At 42.9% G+C, this 26,529-nt stretch overlaps 1 protein-coding gene and 1 long non-coding RNA gene across 2 annotated transcripts; both read right to left on the bottom strand.

The window, feature by feature from the left end:
- Nucleotides 1–6,763: 6,763 nt before the first annotated feature.
- On the bottom strand, nucleotides 6,764–9,113 carry LOC129603704 (uncharacterized). The gene is made up of 4 exons (XR_008693869.1): nucleotides 8,346–9,113; nucleotides 7,623–7,785; nucleotides 7,455–7,506; nucleotides 6,764–7,276 (listed from the first exon to the last, which is right to left on the bottom strand). It is a non-coding gene; the product is annotated as an uncharacterized LOC129603704 (long non-coding RNA).
- Nucleotides 9,114–15,735: 6,622 nt separating this feature from the next.
- frk (fyn-related Src family tyrosine kinase) lies at nucleotides 15,736–24,120 on the bottom strand. Its single transcript, XM_029141540.3, has 8 exons — nucleotides 23,224–24,120; nucleotides 21,892–22,013; nucleotides 20,733–20,896; nucleotides 20,464–20,632; nucleotides 20,223–20,381; nucleotides 17,718–17,899; nucleotides 17,421–17,586; nucleotides 15,736–17,337 (listed from the first exon to the last, which is right to left on the bottom strand). The coding sequence occupies exons 1-8, from the start codon at nucleotides 23,604–23,606 to the stop codon at nucleotides 17,126–17,128; spliced, it is 1,557 nt and encodes a 518-aa protein (XP_028997373.1). The 5' UTR covers nucleotides 23,607–24,120; the 3' UTR covers nucleotides 15,736–17,125.
- Between the last annotated feature and the right edge of the window lie 2,409 nt (nucleotides 24,121–26,529).

Raw genomic sequence — 26,529 nt, 5'->3', positions numbered from 1 at the left:
AGACAAGGCAGGCAGGGACTAGGCAGGCTCGGAATCTGAGGTCCAAAACAAGATACACGATACACGACGGGACTAGATGAACGAACACTGGGAAGTGGTGATAACACGCAACACGAGCAAACAATCTGGCAAGTTACACGGGTGAGAGGTGGAACTTATATACAGAGTGGGCTGATTGCGGATGAAGTGCAGGTGTGGATAATGAGAGCCGCTACTGACAGGGAACAGCTGATGATATGACGTTTAGCAGAAAAGTCCTTTCAACATAAAACAGGAAATGAAACTGGAACAAAACCTGGGTGACAACAAAGTCCTTTCAAAATAATACCAGAACAAGAAACAAGAAACCAGATCGTGACCATTACTATTATTAAGTAGTATGGGATATGTATAACAATGCATATGTGTATGTATATGATATGTTTAAATGAGTATGTGCACATACACTATTATTGGTATTAGTATTAATCTCCAAGGTAAACCACGGTACAACAGTTGTTTAGTTATGAATGTGTTAGCCTAAGATACATCCCAGCTTATTTATTTGGCACCGATTGTTTACTTAACAGATTTGCTTGGTTTCAGCAGCTGGTTGCACCCCCACCCCCCTTTTCGCACACACACCCCAAAGCAGAAACTTAATCTGTCCACCAACACAGCAACATCACACATATTTAGGCTTAGCTAAATAAACCATTAAATAAACCATAAATTAAGAAGAGTATATATATTTTATATATACCCCTCTTGTTAAAGCAAAGCTGTCCATCACAATATGGCATTCAGCGTAATATATGCTGCTTGTTAAACTGCTGGACTGAACAAAAAAAAAGAAAAAAAAGAACATGGTTTCTTAAAGAAAACACGCTGTCCATTCCCTGTCCGTACGACTACAAATATAAGTGCTTTTCGGATGCGTTTGCAGTGGTTAGAATGGGTGATGGTCAGTTGGTGTGTTTAGGTGGACGTAGCTTTGGGCCCATGCGCGTGGACGGCTATTGTGAGTCAGGCGTGGCATATGAATTTTTGGGCTGCTTCTACCACGGTTGCTTGGAGTGTTTCTCAGGCAGCAGCGTTCGCTCCTTAACGGGGAAAACTTTTGAAAAGATGCATGTCGAGATGCAGGAAAGATTGGCGAAGCTGCAGTCTGAGCACGGGCTCCATGTTATCATCAGGAGCACTGCTGGGTGTTGCTGAAAAAATCTCACCATGGGGTGAGAACGTTCCTAAAAGCTTACAATGCTCCCGAGCCTCTGGCTCCACATGACGCTCTGTACGGGGGGCGCACATGCCCCGGTCCTAAAATACGTTGATTTTAGATCCCTGTATCCTTACAACAGCTACAGGTGTCCTCAGAGATCATATTCAGAGATTTCCAGCTTCTGGAATCTTATTCCGGGGTCATTAAGCCCGTATCCTCCCCGCAGCCTGTTTTTTCCTTTCTTACAGTGCTTTCTTACAGATTTAGCAGAGGGAGCCTACTGTTCACTCTATGCAGTAGCTGTGCTGAGCTGATTCACCAGGATGGCCCTTGCGGGCTCAGCGATGCGGAGCGCTCTCTGACAGGAGTCTGGCCTTCCCCTGAGATTCTGAAGGTGCTGAAGAAGGGTTACAGAGTAGCAGAGGTCATAGAGGTGTTGCATTTCAAAGAGCAGCGTACTTCTCTCTTTAAAGAATACATCTCAACCTTTCTCAAGGGGAAGCAGGAAGCCAGGCAAAAATACATTGATGACTATGCCGAAAATCAGGGCATCGTCTAAAATCCTGCAAATATTGCATTAAAGTAAAATTAAAAGACAAGTAGCAAAATTATGTCTGAACAGTTTTTGGGGGAAGCTGAGTCAGAGATGTAATTTAATTCAGACTGCAATAGTGAGAAAGCCTGAATATTTTTTCAAGCTGCTATTTTCAGGAGCCAGGCAAGTAAAGTATTTTACTTTTCTGAACAACAAGGTGGCACTGATTCAGCACTACAGCAGCAAGAGGGTTGTGGCTCGCCCCAATCGATCCGACAACGTGTTCATCGCCGCCCTAACAACGTGCTACGCCCGACTGACATTGTACAGCTGCCTGGAGCAGCTTGAGAGGCAGGTCTTTTACTATTATACGGACAGCATAGTGCATTGTTTAAAGACAGGTGAAGCCTAGCTTCCTTTGGTTAATTACCTGGGAGATTTGACGGATGAGTTAAAGTCTGACTCTATTAAAGAGTTTGTCTCTGCAGGACCTACAGTAAAAGTTATGGGTATCAGACGCGAGGGGGCAGAGTGTCGGTTGAAGTCAAGGGCATCACACAGATGTTTTGAATGTTGTTGGCGCATCAGTTTAGACTCTGTTAAAGCCCTGGTGTAGAACTATATTGAAACAGACGAGAACGGGATCCTGACACAACATTGCCCGCGACAAAGATCTTTGATTTGAAAAAAACATCACAGACGACAAGAAATTTAGAGTGGTGTTTGACAAGTGACGTCTGCTTCCTGGACGGGCCCGAGAGTTATCAGTATAACAAGCTGAAACGGCAGAGGAGCAGCCTCAGAATCCTGGCCAATAAACGCATGGCTCTGTGACTGCTTAAGCCGCCAGACATATACTTTAGCCTGTAGCTGCTTCAAAGCTCAGAGAGTTCCAGAATTCTTCCCATAGAATCTAATGCATTCGTCTGTACGACTTTTTAGGAGAACGCAGAAGTCCTACATTTTGAAATTGTGACTGTGGCCACAATGTTCAGTCTTCAAACATAAAACTCATACCAGTTGCTCATTAAAGCCTTAGCATTGATAAAGTAATTTTTTTAAACCTATTATGGTTTTGGTGCAACTCTGCTTTCACAGAGCAGAGAGAATGGAGCGGCGCAGCTGCAGCTTTGAGCGACAGGTCAAACTCCTGATGCCCATTGTAGCAGCTCTATGCATATTACTGATTATTGATTACTGATAGTTCATTACACTGTTTGATTGTTTAGTAATTAATCAGACATTTCATCTGAATCAAACCTGTTAAGCTGGGGTAGAAATCAGCCTCACTTTAGCTCTTTGTGCTGATCAGTGGAGATTCCTGCCTGTTCCATGACAATGGCGCAGCTGCAGCAGATAAGGGATTGAGTTCAGTAGCACTTTGACTTACAAGTCAAACTCCTAATGCTCACAGCAGCTCTACAGTATGCATATTACTGATGAGTTAATTACACTCTTGATTCCCCAAGGGCAGGTGTAGACATTAAGCTTTTTTAAACTACCTGACAGTATGTCCACCGGAAGCCTGGGTGATCTCCCATACAAAAGATAGAATGGCAAATAGCCTGTGACCTCACAACATGTACAGTTATAGGCGTACACCAGCTTGTTTAGGAACTCCCTCCAGTTTGACTTCTGTGTCTCAGTCAGTGTTTTCAGCATTTGTAACAATGTCCTATTCATGCGCTCCACCTGACAATTCCCCATCGGGTGATAGGGTGTCATTCTGTATCCATTCACTCTACTGAGTTTTTTTTAGCTGACTGAACAACTGGTTTTCAAATTCTCTTCCCTGGTCGTGATGGATGCGAGTGGGAAAGCCAAACTTCAGCACATAGTCGTTGAAGATGAGGTTTGTAGCAATTTTTCCCGTTTTGGATGTGGTGGCATACGCTTGAGCAAAACGTGTGAAGTGGTCCACTTGGACAAGAATGGACTCATACCCTCCCTTACACTGATCTAGGTGGAGAAAATCAACACATACTAGTTTAAAGGGTTGAGATGTCACTATGTTTGTCATGTGAGATTTGATGTCATGGCATGGCTTTTTCTATTTCAGGCAGATACAGGCTTTTGTCACATAATGCTCAATGTCAGACTGCATATACGGCCGGAAGAAGCGGTCTCGCACCAGGGACACTGTGAGGTCAGTGCCTTGATGTCACATGTTATTGTGCAGCTCTTCTAACACCTTTCCTCTGTACCGCTCTGGTAGTACTAACTGCATGGTAGTGGTAATTTTTTTTAGCTGCTGTTAGCATAAAGGACCCATAGGCTATTACTCTCAGCTTACCATTTTGTCTTTGGTACAATACTGCTCCAAAGCCTTGGTGCGAAGCGTCAGTGTGCACAATAAATGGCTGAGTGAAATCAGGAAAGCCTAAGACTGGTGGATGAAGCAAACAGTCAAATCAGCTGTTCAAGGGCTTGTTGATGCTGGTCAGTCCACATAATTGGCCTGCTTGAGGGCACAACCCGGCTCAGTCTCTTGTTCTTTGCCTTGACTAAAACTTCTGTTTCTTCATTTGTGTCTGCTTGAGGAGCTCGTATGGGCAGCTGGCTTTTCTGGAAAGTCTTTGATCTATTGTCTATAGTAGGTGAGCAGGCCTAACATCTTTCTGAGCTGTCCGACAGTCTGTGGTCTGATATCCTTCAGTGCTGCCACTGCCTCGAAATCAGCAGGATCAACTCGGCTCCCTTCCGCTGAGACTATCCTGCCTAGGTAGCGGACCTCAGGTTTGAATAAATCGCACTTACTGGGCTTGAGTTTGATGCCATACTGCTTGAGGTGCTGGAGCACGTTCCTCACATCATTCACATGATCCTGGAAAGACCTGCCGAAAACCAATGTTTCATCTAAATAGGGGATGCAAATGTTGTCACAGAGCCCATCCAAGCATTCCTCTATTGCGCGTTGAAAAGCTGCAGGTGCATTCATGAGGCCGAAGGGGATGCGTATCCACTCATAAAGTCCCTATGGTGTGGCAAAAGCAGTTAGGGGCCTGATTTCCTCTGACATAAATCCCTGGTGGTAAGCTTTACCCTGGTCTAAGAGGGAGAACCAGGAGTTACCACCCAAACCGTCCATGATGTCTTGAACCCGGGGTATGGGTTGGCAGTCAGCATTTGTCTTCTTATTGAGGTCTCTGTAATCAATGCACAACCGGAGGGTTACATCCTTTTTCCGAAAACAGACTACAGGAGAGGAATCAGAAGAGTTTGATCTTTTGACCCAGCCCTCTGCTATCAAGTCATGCAGATAAACTTTTGTCAGGAACACATGGTGGAGGACCCAAACGAACAGCACCGACACGACGTGAGGTTTCAGAGGGGTTTATTGTAGCTCTTGGTCGGACAGGCAGAGGTTGGTACACAAGTAGGCAAAAACACTCCAGCGAAGGTACAGGCAAGGATTAGACGGAGACACGGTGAAAACATCAATGACAGACAAGGGTCTGGTACATGACAGGACTTACGAAAGGCTGGAAGGCTGAACGGGTGAATAAACAAACAATATGGCAAGGCAAAGGTGTAAGTGCAGGGGTACAAATAACTAACTAATGATTAATGGGATGCAGGTGGTGAAATCACATGACTGATTGAGGAGAACAGAACTAAACCGGAAGTGATACCAAAATAAAACAGGAAGTGGAGAGACATGACTAGGTAAGTAAACAAAAACCAAGGCAGACAGGAAACAATACAGGAAAAAACAAAATAAGACTGGAAACTAAGCACACACACGACCAAAATGCTGAATCCATAACACCTTTCATCTCTTGGTACAGTGGCTTTGGTACTGACATGTAGGTGCGTTTGACTGGTTCCAGGTCTTTGAGAAATATGGTCATTTTTAGCATCTCAATGCAACCTATGTTGGTTGCATTGAGATGCAAAATGCAAAATATCTTTGTCTGTCCTGGAGAATGAGTGACACTCCTCCCTAAGCATCTGTCTGACTACATGTCTCTGGTTCTCGTTCAGGTGGCTTAAGTCAAAAGGCGGATCCCATTGTTCATCAGCATTGTATGGAGTCTGCACGATGGTGTGATTTTTTGTGACCGGGGATGTAACCTTCTCAAGGGTTTTGAGCAGGTAAAACAGTCATGATTGTCTGCACAGTACCAATTACGGTGCGACCCTGCAGAACAATGTCATGGCTAGTTGGATTACAGATACCTATTGTGGTGACTGGCAAAACTCCTTTCTCAACCCTGACTAAAGTGTCAACCAGCTCCAGGGGCCCGTTTCAAGAAGGTGGTTTTGTGGAAACTCTGAGTTTGTTAACCCCGAAATGAGGAAAACTCAGAGTTTTCGGTTTCAGAAAGCGAGGTTACTTAAACCCGTAAAGCGGGGTAAGTTTAAGCCCGTTTCAAGAAGCGAGGTAATCGAAACTCAGAGTCAGTTACTATGGCAACTTACTTTGTGAACCTAACCTGGTCGCGAGCAGGTTTTATTCGGGAAACCCAGAGTTTCCTTCGGTCTCCGCCCCTTTTTAAAGTGAACAGTGTTTAAATACCTCGTTTAATCGTTCAGTTCATTCATAGATTTCACCTGTTTCCTTCGCACAGAGACCAACATGTCCGTTTCTAGAGGATCCTGTAGATGAAGACGCTGTAATAATTCACACGGCATTGAATTTACGCCGCGAAAGGATTTTAACGCCACGAGTTAATTTTCTGTCATATCACCGTGCATATTTATTTGAGCGGTAACGTTTTTCTCGAGACTCCATACATATATTAATAATCTTATTCACCCATACGTCAAACACATCACATCGTGGCCGATGGGTGATGTATGGGTGATGGGCCCACACTACTGACCCCTCAACCAGAACCTGAAGCAGGCCCCCAGCAGCGCTTTAATGTGGCCCTGCAGAACAAGAGCCCGGGTAGAAATGACCATAGGCCTGTTGAAAGCACGTCTCCAGTGCCTACGTCACCTCAGGGTAACAGCTGAGAGGCCTGTGACATTACTGGGACATGTGTTGTTCTCCACATTATTGCAATTATTAGAGGGGAATAACACCCTGTCCTAAAAATACAAGACCCTGAGGAAGACTCCTTCCATCACAGTGATCTGCAGAGTGGATGGACAGATTTGCTTTAATGTCTTAATCAACCATCACCACCACCACCAATAAAAGAAACTGAATAGATTTAAATCATAATTTATTTGTTTTTTTTTTCATTTCCTACAAATACAAAGGCAATTGTTAGATTTTATGATTCTTCCAATTATTCATACAATTCACCTTTAACTATACACTCTCTCCAGCTTGTGTTTGGGAATTTCAATTTCTAGATCTGGCTTTTCAATCTTGTGGCACAAGTATAACATTTCCTTGAGATTTAGTTTATACAACTCAATAACCGGTAACTTAAAATACAGAAGATTTAGAGTTACATGACATCTTGACATGACATGTTCCTCATTACTCTTACAGAATTGAACTCTGGCATTTACTGAACATCACTGAACTGTGTGCATCTGTGCAGCAGAATGTGACTGACCTCCTCCTGCTGTTCTTCCACACTCTGGGGCAGAGGGGAGATAATAAAGTAACTATACTTGGAGATCAAGTTTCATCCTTTAAGCTACGCAACACAAACATCAGAAATCACGTGATGTGTATAAACTGTATATTGTAGCTGTAATATTACACTTTATAATACTGCTTATAATAATTTAAGCTTTATTTAGTAGTATACTTACAACATCCTGGGCTTCTGTTGTGACAGGAGGATTCATATATTACCATCAGAATCTGTTAAGACCAACAAAGAACCCAACCCAGACTCTAAGAAAAGTAAAAGAAACTAAGAAATGGATATATCAAAAGTAGCCTATGTAAAAAATCAAATATATAGGTAGACCTCTTACATTTTACAAATGCACTTGTATCCTGGGGAGTGACGGGTTCTGATGAATTCCTTCAGCCTCCACTTTCCAGTGTTCAGGCTGAGGGCCTTCTCCTCTGCATGCGTCAGAGGTGGAGGTGCAGGTCCTCCACCAGTTGTTCTAGCCTCTGCCTTTTTTCTGTTGGCTGAGTAGAAGTCAAATCATTTAACTGTGTGAAAACATTACAGCCATGTTGAAAATGTTGCTGCACTGCTATACTCTGCATGCTAATTAGTTATTTAATATGTCAAATATTGTAAAGTCAGATAGTCTACACCCATGACATGATGGTGCCTTATACCTGTTTGAATTATGTTTTTACATTTCATTTTTAGCCACGTTCTTCTATGTCTGCAGGATTGCGCCTACATAAAAACTGAAATTAATTTCTTATATTATTACGTGTTTTGGGTAACTTTTAAAAACCTAATTAGATTAATGTAATAATTGCTCTCCATAAAACGCATTGGATTATTGAATTATCACTACTTTACAAATCCCACATCAACCACAAGAGGAATTTTAAAAATGCATAGACATAACACTGCACTTTTAATTCATACAAACGTCGGTATTTGCAATTACTGAATTAACGCCTTAGATGAGTGAAAAAGTCCTAACTTTACGAGTGAAAAATAACAACAATACTAAAATTATATAGTATTTAGTTACGCTGAACACTGTATGATTAAAATGTAAACTTACGCATTGACTCGAGGAGCTATTTTCTTCCAAGCTAATTCTTTCTCTTTCGCCGCTGCAGCCGTCTTGCTTTTTCTACGGATTATAGACTCGTAGTGTCACAGTCTCTGGCTCTGTTCCTTGTTTTAGTTTGGTTCCAGTTTCCATTTCCGGTTTTATTTTGGTAGCACTCCCGGGTTCTGTTTCTGTCCCTGCTTTACTTCCTGTTTACCCGATGTCACAGCTCTTCCCTCTCAGTACCGGTCTTCATTACACACACCTGTTTAGAATCAGTGATCAACTCCCTGTATTTAACCACCACCTGTTTTCCTAGCTCTTTGCCAGATCGTTGTTTGTGTGTTCCCATCATAGTCCCAGTTCATTGTTTCTATCCGACCGTGTTTCATGTACCCTGTTTCTGGACTGCTGATTCTGAGCCTGCCTAATCCCTGCCTGTTCTGTCTGCCTTGGTGTTGTACCCTGCCTGTTACCGACCTTGCCTGCCTGACCACGATCCTGCGCTCGACTATTTGGTATTGTAACCCTCGTATTGCTTCTCGTGTATGAACCTTGCCTGTCCCTGACGCTGTCTCTGCCTAACCTGGAATAAACCACCTTTTGACCACCGTCAAGCTGTGTTACGCTGTGCATTTGGGTCCTCATCCGAGCGTTCGTGACACTTAGTCGCTATATGCTTGACGTATCATATCCATTTCCGGACGTCTTTTGTTGTCCTGTTGCCATGGTGACTCGTAATATCTTCACTCCATTGATCAGGGCTTTGTATCGTCGCGGTGCACACGCTTAACTCTGAGTCAGTCAACTCAGAGTTGCTTAAACCAACTCTTTTCCGCTGTTCCGGAACCGAAAACTCCAGGTTTGCAAACTCATCAACTCAGAGTTTCGTTTTAACTCCGAGTTTGTTAAACCTCCTTCTTGAAACGGGCCCCAGGCCCTCTGGCCAATAAGGGTTTAGATCAGGCTCAAATAACATGGTCACAGCTTCTTCAAAAGGCCAGAGCAGCTACACAACAGTCAACATAACGATGCTACTGTGTTTTGGTACTGTAATGTTCCTTCTTTTTGTCTTCACGTTATACTCCTCTGAGCGTTCTGTGCTAAAAGCCTGTATAATAATTATTTCCCTTTAGGTTTGGGAAAGCTTTCCTGACTGTGCCATACTGGCTAGACTTCTCAGTCTTTGTTAAAATGTGCTCAATAACATTAAAACCTATGATGGGATGTGACAGCTGCCAGCCTTTCAGTACAAGCACTAGTAAAGTCAGTTCTTTTGTCTGATTAGGTTCAGAAGCTAACCTGAATTTTCCAGCCCAGGTTGTCACAGTCTCTGGCCCTGTTCCTTGTTTTATTTTGGTTCCAGTTTCCATTTCCGGTTTTATTTTGGTAGCACTCCCGGTTTCTGTTTCTGTTTCTGCTTTACTTCCTGCTACGTCACTCCACGGCTGTTCCCTGCCATTACCGGTCATTACCCACACCTGCACGCGATCAGTAATCAGCTCAGTATATTTAAGCACCACCTCTCACTCTAGCTAACTGTCAGATCGTTGTTTGTGTGTTCCGGTTCGTAGATCAAGCCTCCTCGTGTTTCATGTACCCTGTTTTTGACCGTTGACTCTGAGCCTGCCTAGTCCCTATCCGCCTTGTTTGCCGTGATTATCTGCCGCCGTCTGTTACCGACCTTGCCTGCCTGACCACAATCCTGCGCTCGACGATTCGGTATTGTACCCAGCTCTTGTGTATGACTTTGCCTGTCCCTGACGCCATCTCTGCCTGATCCTGTTCAGCCCGTTTGATCTCCCGTGTATGACTCTGCCTGGAATAAACTGTCCTCTCAACTTCATGAACGCTGTGTTGTGCTGTGCATGTGGGTCCTCATCCGTGCGATCGTGACACAGGTACCGCATTTCAGTTCCATTTGCTGCAGTCAGTGTCTGAGCATCTGGTGAGTCTAGGATTTCAGAAACATCTCTCATCCTTGTCTCTGGTAAGAATTTTCCTTTCCATCTTTCATAAACAATGGAGACCTGAGAGCCTGTGTCCCATAAGGCTTGAAGTCCATGTCCATCCAGGTAACACTGGACTCTCGCTGTTACCTACTAGGTGAGTACGTCTCTTATTATGTTCAGTCCGGTGTTGTTTTTGGCATTCTGTGGAAGAAGATAGTCCCTTTTTGCAGGATGAGCATTGTTTTAGTTTCCCCTGTGGCCCTATGCTGACACAATTAGTGCACTTCTGGGACTGACTGTTGGCTATGGTTAACATCAGCCCCTCGGTGGTAACAGTCTCCCGTTTAAAGGAGCTTTTCTTGATGGTCTGAAACCTCTTTCCTTGCAACCAGCTTGAACGTGTTATCCACTTCCACACCAAAAACAGTGGATACAACGTTCACCTCCTCCAGACTGGTGGCAGACAAAACACCTCCTTGGAGCACGAGAAGGAGGGTTGGTGTATTGATGGTTCAGGTACTGATGCTGCACTGGGGCTGGTACAGGGACCTGGACAGGATAGCTGTAATACTGCTGTGGTGGACTAGTTGGCAGGGCTTCTCTGTCTGGCCTCTTAATTGCAGGTGGAGCATAGACCTGAGACTGAAACATGGGCTGCAAGGGTCTTGAGTGAAGCTACACCTGTCTTCAGTTCAGCTATTTCTGAGATCAATTCAGTGGGTATTGTCACCTTAGGCTCCTTTGCAGGGCATTTAACAGATATTGTTTCCTCCTGCCGCGCAATATTTGCGACTTTGGCTGGCTGTGCAGTGCTATGCTTCTTTTTATTCCTCCTTTCCGCTTCATTAGCACAGGCAGTGTTAAACCACTAACAGGAGCTCATCAGAAGTCCTGGAATCCAACAGAAGAGGCTACATAATTGAGGTCATAATTGAGGCCTGACTCTGACTCTTGTGATGCAAACAATACCTTCTGTCTTAAGTCTAAAACTCTCATCAGGAAGCTTTGTGGAGTTTCTGTGTTGAGCTTCTGAAGCAAGTTGTTGGTAAAGTTCTGTAGCACTCTTCACTTGGAAATGTAAACGCAGGATGTGTCTGAAAGTGCTGAGGGTCAGATGGGGCTTCCCCTCTAAGAAACTACGTAGTTGTAGGCCTGGGGAGATAGCTCTGATTATAGCATCAACTATTCCTCCAGCTCATCCGATGGGACCCCATGACGTTCCCAGGCCAGCCGAGAGACATAGTCTCTCCAGCGAGTCCTGGGTCTCCTCGGGGCCTCCTACCGGTGGGACATGCCCGGAACACCTCCCCAGGGAGGCGTCCAGGAGGCAACCGAACCAGATGTCCGAGCCACCTGAACTGGCTCCTCTTGATGTGGAGGAGCAGCGACTCTACTTCGAGCTCCTCCTGGGTGACAGAGCTCCTCACCTTATCTCTAAGGGAGCGCCCAACCACCCTGCGGAGGAAGCTCATTTCAGCTGCTTGTATCCGTGACCTTGCCCTTTTGGTCATGACCCAAAGCTCATGAGCATAGGTGAGGGTAGGAACGTAGATTGACCGGTAAATTGAAAGCTTTGCCTTTTGGCTCAGCTCCCTCTTCACTAAGACGGACCGATACACCGACCGTGCACCACGCTCCTTCCTTCCCTCACTCGTGAACAAGACCCAAGGATACTTAAACTCTTCCACTTGGGGCAGGAACTCTCCTCCAACCTGGAGAGAGCAAACCACCTTTTTCCGTTAGAAAACCATGGCCTCAGATTTGGAGGAACTGATTCTCATCCTAGCCGCTTCACACTCAGCTGCAAACCGCACCAGCGCACGCTGGAGGTCCTACTATTATTGATATCATAATTATTAATTGAATTAATAATTACTTAATTTACGGGGCACCACCCTGTTTCCAGGAACCAATAACCAATTTGGAATAGCCAATAAAGTCTCAATTGTATTCAAGGTAGTTGAAGGGTGAGCTCCATACCATAGCCGACTCAATTCACCAGTGCAGTAAAACCAGATACAAGTAATGATAGACAATGACCAATTAAATTATGAAGGCTTTATTAAACAATTAATGTTAACTCTGGTATCAACATCTTGAATAACTTTGCAACTCACCATGCGAATACATCATTGCAATAACCGTGTGTGTGTGTGTGTGTGTGTGTGTGTGTGTGTGTGTGTGTGTGTGTGTGTGTGTGTGTGTGTGTGTGTGTGTGTGTGTGTGTGTGTGTGTGTGTGTGTGTGTGTGTGTGTGTGTGTGTGTGTGTGTGTGAGTGAGATTTTTCACTTTATTAGTCAGTTTTAAATAAACTCATGCCAAGAATAGTTTAAAAACTTACAATGACAGCACAGGGTTAAAATGAAAAAAAAGGATATAGTTTGTCACCATGCTGCTATGTTTTTTTTGTGTGTTTTGTTTGAGCTTTTTTTGAGAGAGAGAGAGAGAGAGAGAGAGAGAAAAGAAAGAAGAGCGCGCCCCCCCTTTAGGGCGTGGTGAGGTAGCACAGCTGCGCGCGTGTGCCGATGAGCCCTTTGAATGGAGCACGCGTGTCTGGCGCTCACCGGGAAAAGCGTGTAAAGGAGTGTGAAGTGGGACTAGCGTGAATAAGGCTTGTGGTCACACAAACACGTTGGGTTATATTCGGTGATATAGTCACGTGATCGCGGAAGCGTGCAGTGGTTGAAACGTGCGCTCGGCGTGGTCGCAGCAGAAACAGAGCACCGCACAGTAGCACAATAAAGCACTTAAGATAGCAAACTCACAGATTACAACACTTCAATGTGCACCTCTTAGATTCGCTTAGATCTGTAACAGTGTTACAGTCACGTGATCGCGGAAATACAGTGATCAGATTGTGTGTGCAGGAAAAGAAACAACACAACAATAAAACAATTACTGATCCCCTAAAAGTTCTACTCGGCTCAGACTTAAGAATGCCTCTGCCTTACTGCTTAATCCTGGTGGGAGTGGATGCGTGATCAGGCCCGTTCTCTGTGACGACGTCCCCGTTAGTTCAGCTGCTGCGGAGGCTTCAGGCGTGCAGAAGGAAGATCCAGGTGGGGAGAAGGTCGAAGAGAACAAGGGAGGACGAGGGTTGAAGAGAACAAGGGAGAAGGGACCGGGACAAGGTTGGAGAGAACAAGGGACGAGTCCTCGGTCACGGCGACTTTTATAACCGTGTTTTTGGTCACGCCCGTCCTATTGTTTGGTCCAATTAGGATGGCTGACGTCCAACTTTCTCCTCCGTTTGTCGCTTGTGTCAGCGGGAGTTGGATGTCAGCGGGGGAGCCAGGTATGGGTCCCCAGCCTGGCTTTGGCGCTGAGATTTGAAATCTCCTTGTTCTCACTAACTACTATCAGGATGAGGACATTACATGCAGGCCACAGTGCCTCCTTTGTCTAAGCATGTGGGACCTTAATAATAATTCTGTTAATAACAGGTTATACAGATTACGTCCCCCAACAACATCATCTGCAAAAAGCAGAGATGCTATCCTGTGGTCCCCAAACCAGACCCCCTCCGGCCCTTGGATGCGCCCAGAAATTCTGTCCATAAAAATAATGAACAGAACCGGTGACAAAGGGCAGCCCTGCCCAAGTCCAACATGCACCGGGAACAGGTCTGACTTATTGCTGGCAATGCGAACCAAGCTCCTGCTCCGGTTGTACAGAGACCGAACAGCCCTTAGCAAAGAGCCCTGGACTCCATACTCCCGGATCACCCCCCACAGGATGTCACGAGGGACGCAGTCGAATGCCTTCTCCAGATCCACAAAACACATGTAGACTGGTTTGTAGACTGATTCTCCTCTCCAGTACCCTGACATAGACTTTCCCAGGGAGGCTGAGAAGTGTGATTCCCCTATAGTTGGAACACACTCTCCTGTCCCCCTTTTTGTGAAGAGGGAAAACCACCCCAGTTGTCCAGTTCAGAGGAACTGTCCCCCTCGTCCACGCGATGTTGCAGAGGCGTGTCATTGTTTCTGTAACTATTACCAAATGGGGGCTAACTGCTAGCGCACTTAGGCACCACACGCCATATCTTAGTCCAAGTCACGTATGTTTAGCACTTATCATTGTGCTTTTTTGTAAGGCCACGCGCCTTCAACCTACCTAAAGCGGGGAGAAATTGTTAGTAACGAGTGACAAGCGATGTTTCCTCACTGGTGTCTTTACTCGATTGAGGAAAGCAACGCAATGTTCACAGGTATGTGGGAGGAGACCCGTCCAATCGATTTTAGGTCAATGGATTAAAGCGACTGCCTGGATGATCTACTTATTATTGGATCTCACTCGTCACTCTAGCTCCGCCTCTAGAGACCCTGCTTCAGGCAAATGTCAGGTATGCATTCGGCACTTCTTGCTTTGCTAAAACACTACTCTGCTCAGGCTGCAGAGTTGATCGGGCTAATCGAAGCTAGTAAACTAGCAGAAGGACAACAGCATCCATGTTGATCTTTTTGCTTTTCTCATTATTTTAATTTTCCTTCCTTTTTATAATAAATCACACAAAAGACAACTCTCTTATATGTTTCTTTATGGGAAATTTCCACCACAGTTCCCTTGTGATTCTATTGTTTGAGCAGATCTGCTCTTGCAAGTGGTCTGAGGATCTCATCTCACACACATGAATCTGAATCACCATAGTACTTTACAGTAAGTCTGAAGTATCACTTGAAGGCAATACACATTGTTGATGCTAGCAAATCACCCACCTAAACAAACAGCGGAGGGAGACCTCGGCAGAAAGTCAAATGTAGCGTGTGGGAGAAGTATTAACAGAAGCAAGGAAAGCTAACAAATGCCATAGCTAAGTGGTTAGCTACAAACTGCAGGCAATTAATGTTGGGAGATGTTAGTGTGAGGAACGGTAATAGAATTGTGCACTTGTGAGCCTCCCTTAAGATGCACAATCACAGAAAAAAACGAGTTTAACACAAGTTGATGAAAAGAAGAGGACTATAAAATTGACAGTTTTACAATGTGCACCAACTGCTGCTCTCTTGTGAGACTTGTGATTGAATGATTCAGTTCCAGTTTTATCCCCTAAAGCTGTTAAGTGCAATGAATGTGTATCCATAATTTGTAATTTCACCAAAAGTAATATGGCCTCAAAATCTGCAAAAAGACCACCATTTTTGAGTATTGTTATTGTGCCACCATTTAAACAGCTGGAGTGGCATTAATGGTTGAACAGCCAGTGATGAACTGAACCTTTAGACTGACAACGTGAACGTCCATGCAGTGTCAGCACCACTGTGTGGCCAATAGTGGAAATTAAGTCTAGTAACCATGTGAGAGCACCACCACCTGCTCGAGGAACAAATATTAGTTCTTATATTTATTAAAGTTATTAGCGGTTACTTTCTTTTACATCACAGATTCCATTCACACTGTGCCATTATCCTCCAATTTGAGCTTGATATTAAATAACCAAAACCGTAAAAATATAAATCTTTTAATTATGCATTGCGAATAATTATTAAAATACAATATGTAAATACTGCCATGGTTATAATGCACAATTGACAAAATTTTCTTCATGACAATATCAGACAGAATGATCTAGGTTTAACATGTCTCAGCCCATGATTGTGTGTGCAGCCTAATAAAAACTATAGTAGCTTCTGGTGCTCTCAGCTGAAACAGAACAAATAACTTAACTAGAAGGGTGCAGTGTGACATTGTTCAGTCATCGAGCTATTGTACGATAGTATCATATGGAATGCGTGTCAAAAGAAGATAATCAATCTTTTAAGACTGGTCAAATTCCATCGCGTGCAACAGAAACACAAGTCCTAAAACCTAGTGATGTTCAGTTCTTCTTTTGGTTCCCTCCACTCAAATGTGCAGGGCCAATTGTCCTTTTTAAAAAGGTACATGGTTAACAAAAGGACTACTACATACAATTTATCAGTAAATATAACAGGTGATGATTTTAATTTATTAACATCTGTCAAATTATAAGATTTTGTTGAGCATTAAACATTTTGATATTTAAATTTATGCAAAACTAGAGCTTAAAAGAAAGTCAGTAGGGCATTTTATACAACAGGTTTAAAAAAAAAAAACCTGGAGCTGCATCTAAAATCAGGAGTCAAGTAGAAAATATTAGATTTGTTTTCAGTGCCGTGTTAACCTTACTATCAAGGTGAAGACACGAAGATAAAAGTGTGTTATTTAACAACTTTTATTTATAATATTTATGAATACCACTGTACCAAACAGCCTACCGCCCACTGGATCAGTTGTGTAGAGGCTTAAACCTACCTACTGATGTCTGTATTATGTACACTTGATCCATCAAGAAATCATATTTTCATACATTTACCATGACAGAAAATAGATAATGGGATGTAGAATATTTGATGACACAATAGTAGGTGCACATGCTTTTATGGGTTATATTAATAAAAAGCAGCAGCTTTTCCAGATAAACTGTGTTTTAATGTAGCAGACCTCTCCCAATGCTAGGGCCATAAACAGCTGCCTCTGTATAAAGGGTGTGAAGATCACCTATTAATCATGGCTGAACCAAAGAGACACCCACTGCCACCAGCCAAACAAAGGCTACTACAAATGCCTTTGCTAATTGACAGGTGAGTGCTGGGAGGAATGTGAGCTATGCTGCATTGAGAGAACCAGTTCGTCAACATAGTAACACCAATGGCATTTAGGCGCTGCTCAACGACACATCTTCCAGTCACTAAAGTTGGGTCAGCTCTGTTTTTAGACAGCTAAGTTATGGTCACCGTATTCCTATTTTTATATCAGAGCAATGACTGATTATTTTTCATTGTTATGATAAAAAAATTGGTTCAATATACAGTGGTGTCAGTGATAACGTGTAGCATCATCATACGAGGTCACGTCCATGTCAAAGTAATCCTCTAGCTTCCATTGCAGGGTCTCAAAAGTAGGCCGCTCCTGTTCATTCTCCTTCCAACAGTCCATCATGGTCTCATACAGAACTTTGGGGCAGCTGGGGGGGCATGACATCCTGTAGCCCATGGGAAGCTTCTGGACCACTTGGTAGTTAGTCATGCCTGGAACAATGAGTGAGCCATGATTAAAGCACGAGCAGTGACGTTAAACCACTATGGTATGTGTGTAAAAGAGAATGCGGTACCTGGGTAAGGCATCTGACCAAAAGTCATTATCTCATACAGCAAGATTCCAAAGGACCACACATCAGACTTGATGGTAAACTTGTTGTCATGGATGGCCTCTGGAGCAGTCCATTTGACTGGGAATTTGGTCCCTTCTTTAGCTTCATACACATTGTCGTTCTCTTTCTGGTGAACAAAACAAGACACACCACACAAATTATGCTTTCCAAACAACTGGCAGACAAAGGGCATCTGTTGTTTCAAACAAAACAAAAAACAGCTGTGTGATTACTGTGCAACAGTTTTTTCAAACCCACCATAAAAACCCTGGCGAGGCCAAAGTCGGCCACCTTGCAGACGTTGTTCTCGCCCACCAGGACGTTTCTGGCTGCCAGATCTCTGTGGATATAATTCTGTAACTCCAGGAATGCCATGCCTGATGCCACCTGTGCAGCCATCTCAATCTGGTCATGAATCCGCAGGGTGGAACCCTTGTCCTCTGTAAGCAAGGTACAATGACCGTAATTCTACTCAAATGTATGTGTACAAAACCTTATTACCTTTGTTGATGACAATACAATGTCATAGATAATAGTAGACATACATAATACAATTACCCCTTTCTAAGTTAGAAAAGTCATAATACACTACTAAATAGAAAGTATTTACACAGGACATAAATAAACCTGTCATAACAGAGATTTATTGAGCTAATGTAATGGCTGGTTCCTGTTTAGTAAACCTGCAAAGAACTAGACCAGGAGTAGGTAATAGAAATGGAATGTAGCCAATAACGTAGCTCAGTACAGCTACTGTATGAAGATAAAGGGTCACAAGGATCTGCACTAACAGAGATCAACAGCAGCAAAGTAACAACTCCTTGTCTCTGAGCTGACTGACTGTAAGTATTTACAGTCAGTCATTCCAAGAGGGACTAGGAAAAGTCTGAGATTACAATAGTCACCAAAAAATAAAAGGCTGGCATTTTTATTAATATTACTGTACAGTTCTATTAGGTGCTGCCAGTGTTGATAGTCTGAAGCTTTAACTAACGTACAATTTGAAGTGCCCTATTTGTCATGGTCATTCAGGCAAAGTACATGATCAAGATTAATAACCCCCCACCTCCCATCCCAAGAAGGAATGTCTACTGCTGTACGCCATTCCAATTGTGTTGTGCATTGTAATGAAAACCTTCCTTCTTAACTCACTTAGTATGAGGAAATTTTTCCAGCAGTCTCTCCTGTGAACTGGTCTGATGAGCTCTTAAGGCGAAGTATGTTAAAAATCCTCATAACCATTTAACCTGTGCCTGAGGGTCAACCAGTATTCCAGAAGTCATAGCAGACACCAGTTGGATTCAGCTTAAGTTTGAGTATCTCAGACTAAAACTGGAAGTGCTAATATATACTGTTCACCTTTTATTAAAATTTGATCCACTTTGCTGGCCAGCATTAGAAACAGTATTAAAGACACACACCTGGATTGCATTACTGTATACAGGTGTACCTGTAAAGTGGCCACTGATCTTTTTTCAGCTACATCTGTACAGTCTCATGTGGGTTCTAATTTCTCAGTTTTTAAGTTGTTTATTATTGAGGTAGGTGAGTGAGTGAGTGAGTAAGTAAGTGACACAGACAGACAGACAGACAGACAGACAGACAGACAGACAGACAGACAGACAGACAGGCAGGCAGGCAGGCAGGCAGGCTATAATGCTTTGGTCCCTTCAAATCTTAAAATAAGGCAGAGTTGCTAATGTGTATTAGATTGAATTGGACTGTACAGTTGAACTGTTAGACAAAATAAAGTAAACAAGTAAATGCCCCTGCACTTGTACAGCTCAAAAATCATCACCAGAGGCAATTTGGGGTTCAGTGTCTGGCCAACGGCACTCTGGCACATTAGCCATGAATCGAACCGCTGATACCATGATTAGTGTGGGACAGCTCTATCTCTTGAGCCACTGCCGTCCCCATACACCTGATGAATATACATATTATGTATTTACATGCATAATGATTGTTTGGGTGAGTTAACTACTGTGGGTCTATGTGGCTAATTTATAAACTAAATCAGATCTGGAGAATCATTGCACCCAATATTTGTACTGTACATATTTCCTTCTAGCAAATCTAGTTGTAAATATGAGGAGATATCTAAATAAATAAGGTCTACAGACCACCGTATTACTGCTTAGTGTGCAGTTTCAGTTTACATCAAAGTACAATTAATGAGTAAATTATTCTCAATCAGGTTCCAAAAGCACCGGTTTTTCTTCTTTTTCTATAATTTAAGCCACTTTTCTACCTTATTTGTAGTCAAAGTGCTTTGAAACTGCTTGTCACTTACATTCATTTAAAAAAGATCACTATAATAATAGAAACATATGGTAATGTAATAAAACAGCCAGAAGGTTAATAACTTTAGCAGGTTTAAATGGAAAACTAAGCTTGTTTTATTGTAATTCACTGCAGAGTTTTTTTAATTAATTGCACTGGATTATTAATGTTATGATTATTAATGTTATTAATGAAATGCATCTACTACTGAGGTGACTCCTAGTAAGAGGCTGAAAATCAAATGAAACAAGTGTGTTCCTCAACACTACATCAACAGTCAACAGATCATCAAAACATTTTAAGCTCTTTGAAGTCTCACCTACTACTGCCAGACTTAAAGAGATAAAATAAGAGCCTAAATGGAACGTGGCCTGACCGTTGACACAGGTGTGGACAGAATCGCTGCAGCAGCAGAAAGGTTAGACTCTGACCTCACCATTCAGTAGCAACAGCTGATAGTCACATGTGTACAGTACTTACTCTGGAGGTACTCCAGCAAGCTGCCGTTGTTCATGAGCTCTGTGATGATGTAGATAGGCTCCTCTAAGGTGCAGACAGCATAGAGCTGGATCAGTTTAGGGTGCCGCAGTTTCTTCATGATTTGAGCTTCTCTTAAGAAGTCCTCGGGATCCATGGTACCTGTGAAAGGTGTCAAAAGAATTTTGATTTATTATCATAATCGTTAATAATTATATTAATTTAAATAAAGTTCAAATTTTACCAGGTTTGAGAGTTTTTACTGCAACTGCTGTGGTGTGGTTCCATAAGCCCTCAAAGACTTCGCCAAACTGCCCAGCGCCCAGCTTCTTCAGCAGTTGGACAGAGGAGCGGTCAATTTCCCACTGGTCAGCTGTGTTATAAGACAGACCATAAGTCTGTGGAGCCTCCATCTGCAAGAAGAGGAAACATCTGCGTCTTCATAGCAATTACCAACACATAAGTCACAAAGAATGACAGCACCATTATGTCGGGCTGGAGGGTGCGTTTTACTTTTTTGCATGGTTCACCCAGGCGGGAACAAAGGCCATCAGCCTCTACGGTGTAATGGTTCACCAACTCCTTCAGTGTCTGAAAAGTCCTTGTCTTCGATACAAAGTAATGACCATTTTCTCTCTTCTTCAGCTTGTAATGCTTCACCTTCCCATCGTCCAGCACTGGAAAAAGCCCATGATATCGTCAAGTATGCACTTAGCTTTCAATTTTGAACTTTCAATCTGGCAAGTAACCGCAGCGTGTATATAATAATTACCTCAAAAAAGGACATCAACACATTAATCTGGGTTAGTGGCTGCGAACCTGACTGATCATTAGAAATGAATAAACAAATATAGAAGTGATCTGGCTAGAAAAAAAAGGATACCAATTTATTTTAACTTGACAATGTAAGAAACACTATAGTCAATAGAGGAAGAGAAATTATACATTAAACAACCCTATTACAGAATTGTGACATAGAGGTGCGTGATTGCTGTACTAGTATCACTGATACTGAACGTTCATATCAACACTACAACTTTGTGTCTTTGTGAACTGATCATGCTTCACCTAATCCGAAGTTTAGGTGTACTTGCATGCATTGAATACGACATTGAATCATGAATCATGACTGCAGAGCTTATACATACTCTTTTTTTCTTTTCCCCCCATCATCACAGTGAATGATTTGCATGTTTTTTTTCCCAGATGCCCTTTCTGACACAACCCCTCTATCTATCCCAGCTCGGGACCAGCACAGAACTTACTCCTACCAACCAGCTCCCAATGAATCTACATCACTCCACACACATCAACGTGGGGACTCACCATTGACATAATGCCTTCCCTTGCTATCAAATAAAGGCAGACGTCTAACCTTTTTGCGCTAATCTGAATCAAAACTCAATTTAAACTTTAGCCCTAAAATCACATCTTGACCCTCAAAAAAAGCCTTTGGACTGGTGGGGACCTGCCAAGTCTTCATGTTGTCACAATGTCCTCACCTTGATATCTCGCACGCACGCACGCACGCACGCACGCACGCACGCACGCACGCACGCACGCACGCTTTAAGTGTTCATTTTAAAGTTGACAATATCTAATATTTTAAAGTTGACAATATCTTGTTGTCTCAAATGACTTACAAACTTTAAATTCAGTGATGCTGGCTTACCTGACAGGGACAGCTCCCCTTTCTGACTTTCACAGTTTCTGATGAGGAAGGCACCCTGCTGGTTCCCTTCAGCCAGCAACATCTTCTCTGCATCCAGCCTCTTTGTGTTAGGGAAATACCATCTGAAAATCAAAATGAAGGTTAAGCTTGTGTTAAAAATGTGTTTGATTGCATTTATCCATGAGACATTGTCTTCCTCTGTCAGAGAAGTGCAAAGCTGATTACAGTTTTTATACAATATGTTGCAGTTTCTTCGTTTCAATGAACACACATTAAACAATAGTTTATTTGGAGTCAAATAAATAATAATAAATAATGGTTTCTGACATCAGGTAATTAAGGCTGCTGAGTTAGTGGTCACAACAGACCAGGGCGGCACCTAGAGAAACAGATCTCCCCAAAGTGTCGAATAAAAGTGTTTGTCTGTGTAAACCAAAGACCTGTTACTAGAAAGACCAAGAGTTTTTCTTGTTCCCGCATTTTACAGTATCAAAAAAGGATTAAGAATGTTAAAATGTATACTAAAAATAAAAAGAATGTTTTCAGAAAAAGGCAGATGGTCTGACTACAAGCTTAGAAAACATAAAACCTCCACTCAAAGCACCGAGACAGTATTAGAAAAAGTGGCCAAGATTGTGGAGGATAAAAAAGGTACTTTAGATAATAAATGGCTTTAATCACAATCAACAGATATATGCCCTTATTAACATGACTATGACACGGAGTCCATTACTGCTGAAACCAAGTCTCACATTGCCCCCGCCCAGATTGTGACTCAGTGAAACCGAGACAGGATGCCAGTTGATCAAGCTAATGGAACGGTTTACTGTATGCAGGCATAGAAAACAGGAAAAACCAGCTCAAGACATGTTTTAGTGGCGTGTAGCTTCCTACTGCTCAGAAGTAGCACACCAAACATGTTGTGGACTTTCCCAACCATCCATCTACAACAGAGGAAATGGTACCCTGCATTTATTAGCCTTTACTTGTAACTCTTGACTTTGGCATTCTCTATTTTTAACCATGTTTCTGTCCAAAGTCTGATGTAGTCATGCTCTAGCAGAAGCTGTCACTCTGTGACAGGCAGAGGCCTGTGACGGAGTGCCTTTCGCCGTTTATCTGTTGTTGAGCCATTCCTTCTTGCAAATGATTAACCAATGAGCTCGAGCTTCCTGCTCCCGTGTGATTATTAACCTGGCCCATTTAATTACACAGCATTGTTTTACTTATAGCTGATTTATTCGAAATACCAAAAGTGATCCCGAGGCTGAAGCCGCTTTCTGTTTAATTTTAACGCCCCCCTACGTTAGAAGCGGGCCTATGGTTACTTACGGCTCTGCGTTAATACTCTCCACCGGCGCCACGTAGTTCGCAGGGATGTAGCCCGTTTTGGAGGCAGAAATCCCGGTGAGCGCTTTGGCAAACCACCACTCATCGGTGCTTTTGTTCAGGGCCTCCAACGTGTCCCCCGCGTTGAAGCTCAGGTCCTCCCCGGTGCGGGCCGAGTAGTCGTACAAGGCGACGTAGTAGTCCCTGACTTCCACCGGCAGCGGCTTCGGTAAAGGTCGAGGCTCGCTGGGCTGGGCGAGCTTGTTGGTACCGGGACTGGGCGCAGGTCTGCCGCCTAGATCTGTGGTGTCGCCCGGTTTTTTGAAACACGCCAGAAAACCCTGCCAACACGTAGCCAGCCTCCCCCGGATCTCTGCGAAATCCATGGTCGTCAATCACAGCAGATTATTCAGTACCAAAAATGATTGACGAAAGAGCGTCGGGAGAATCCCGTGTCCTCGCTTATGAAACAGATTCCATAATAGGAAGGGTCATTTTCATTGTCCGAGGTTGGGACTCGTAAACACATACACGACACGTTCGACTAAGAAGCACACACTGCGACCTAAATGCGAAGCGGTATGAGCTCCGGTGCTTTCCAATCACTGCACCTGCTCAGGTGAAGGGAGCGGCCCTCACTGCGGTGACGTCACGTGGAAGCTGGAAAACGTGTCAGAGAAGATAAATGCACAAGATGTTTTACAGATGTTGTAATATGGTCGTTAAACATTTTAAATACTTTTTTACCAACCTTAAATTAAAAAAAATAATAATAAGTTAATATATGAAGGCCAAAACAAACGATTACATAAATTCACCCAGCTCACAGTAACTCTTCTACATCATCACTGCTGCAGCCAATTGATTTAATAACTTAAAAACATGAACTATACAGGGACTGTTCTATAAACTACACCCAAGAAAACTGTAGTAAAACACTCAATAAAACTACCCTGAGGAGAAACAACTCAGCAGAAAACATTTTCACATCTCTGCTTACCTATCAAAAACAACTATTTAGGGGAAAAACGGTGTTTGGCCATTATATTGTTCTAGTTCACACATTATTATTACAGCATTTATTGTATCTATAGCAGTGAAATCAAAGTAACAGCAAATGATTATTTGATTGAGTGTTCAATAAAACAAGACACATTGCTACTACCTATATTTCCTGTCTGTAATTAGTTGCAGAAAAAAAGTAAATTTGGGCCCTACTTGTTAACCACTCTTTGTCAAAATGTCAGATATAGCAAAAACTAAAGAATTCAATCATGCCTAATGAGAGAGGCACGTTAGTCAAGAATTTATTTAAAGGGCAAGAATGGAAAATGTTCACAAAATGGTCAGAAACACTTGAGGTGTGCCGATTAATAAATGTGTGGCTGGATGGCAGATCAGGTTTAGGTGTGATGAGGTAAGACAACTAAGAAACGAACAAAACAGGTAGCAGGTACTGAGCAGCCACACCAGACTGAGCGCAGGGACTTTTTACGTTATTTACTGTAAGAAAATTGGCCCCAGGTGCTCCTGTTAGCCCAAATGAAGGCCGTCACACATGTACTGTATGTCAGTGCTAATATCATACATGTTATATATTGACAGAAGCACGTTTAATATGGGGCTCATAGTCACAAAGAGCACCTCTAGTGAATTAGTAGTATACTAATGTGTTTACTAGGCATTGTGCAATCTCTCTAAATTACAAAAAGAAACAGTGGCTGCACAAATCAAAACTACCAAATGTTTGTATGATACATTTGTTTATAGAACCATATGGAGCCAAACCTGGGGAATCTGTTTTGTCGGTTTGATAGATAAAACTGCAAACAACAAAATGAAAACAAGTCAAAATACATGTGTTACATTTTATGTGTTTGAGTTTCAGATTCTCATTTTTCACTTTCACATGTTTTTTCTGACACTGGTATCCATCCATCCATTGTCTAAACTGCTTATTCCCATATGCGGGGTCACGGGGGGTGCTGGAGCCTAACCCAGCTGGCTATGGGCGAGAGGCAGGGTACATAGACAGACAACCGTTCACACACACACTCACACTCACACCTACGGGCAATGGAGAGAGTCCAATCAACCTAATGCACGTCTTTGGACTGTGGGAGGAAGCCGGAGAACCCGGAGGGCACTGACACTGATATACTAACTACATTTGCACATTTAGTAAATACATTTTCTTTTCATGTTTTTATTATCTCTAAAAGAAGCTATCTTTGAAATCTAATCAGACTTAGTAGGGAACAATTTTCACTGATTGGAGTTTCTTCTTCAGAGCCACTTCCCTATTTCCCAAGGTGCATTTAGTGCAACTAGTTATTACTACATGACTACTAGAAACTGTGAAACAATAGAATTAGAATAAGAAGGCCCTTATTAGTCCCACAGCAGACAAATTGGATCTTACAACAGCTCAGTATTAAGAATGAACATGGAAGTAAAACATGGACACACATATAAACAGAGATTCAGATACTGAGGTGGATTATTGCACATTATGAGTATTACATCTAATATTGCACAGGTTTACAGAAATGTATCATTGCTTATTACAGAGTCTTATTGCAGCAGGGAGAAAAGGCCTGCTGAATCTCTCCTTCACACAGCGAGGGTGGATGCGTGTGTTAATGAAGCTGCTCTCCAGAGCAGAAAGCGAGTCCTCCAGTGGGTGAGAGTCCTGGTCCAGGATGGATGTGAGTTTAGCCAGGACCCTGCACCGTGTCCAGAGTGCAGCCCAGGACAGAGCTGGACCTCTTGATGATCCTGTCCAGTCTCTTCCTGTCCCTCACTGTGATGCTGCTGCTCCAGCAGACCACACCGTACAGGATGGCTGATGCCACCACAGAGTCATAGAAGGTCTTCAGGAGTGGCCCCCTCACTCCAAAAGACCGCAGTCTCCTCAGAGTAAAAACAATGAAAGCTTGGCTAGTCAACCAGCTAGTGGAAAGGTACTCAGTGACATGTTATTATGGCACAACGGCTGCAAAACTGGTGTAGTATTAGAGAAAATCAAGTTCACTTATGAGGATTTTGGCCTTGAGAATGCATTTTACTATTAAGTGTTTTGACCTTCACTAGTGAACTAGTGTTCACTTTGAGCTGCTATGTTATGTTGACAGTGCAGGACCACCATACTTCTCGATTAACCATCTGACATGCGCACGTTGTCTGTTACGTTTAATTGCGAGCAATCAACAACGTCCTTACTAGTTTTTAACTCAGCACCAAGTGTGGACTCTGCTATTAAACGTTGCGCGTGTTTGTTCACGCTCCTTGCGGCAGTGTTACTCGCTG

This window comes from Betta splendens, chromosome 24, assembly GCF_900634795.4.
Source record: "Betta splendens chromosome 24, fBetSpl5.4, whole genome shotgun sequence".
Lineage (NCBI taxonomy): Eukaryota > Metazoa > Chordata > Actinopteri > Anabantiformes > Osphronemidae > Betta > Betta splendens.
Note: the sequence above shows the minus strand (reverse complement) of the source record. Positions and strands in the feature narration are given on the sequence as shown.

What these genes read in the sequence shown, in the direction of transcription:
- frk (XM_029141540.3), bottom strand. Translation starts at nt 23,606, where the DNA reads ATGGATTTCGCAGAGATCCGGGGGAGGCTGGCTACGTGTTGGCAGGGT. An exon ending in AGGGGAGCTGTCCCTGTCAG is followed by an intron (nt 20,897 to 21,891) that starts GTAAGCCAGCAT and finishes GGCTTTTTCCAG; the next exon opens with TGCTGGACGATGGGAAGGTG. An exon ending in AGTAAAAACTCTCAAACCTG is followed by an intron (nt 20,382 to 20,463) that starts GTAAAATTTGAA and finishes CACCTTTCACAG; the next exon opens with GTACCATGGATCCCGAGGAC.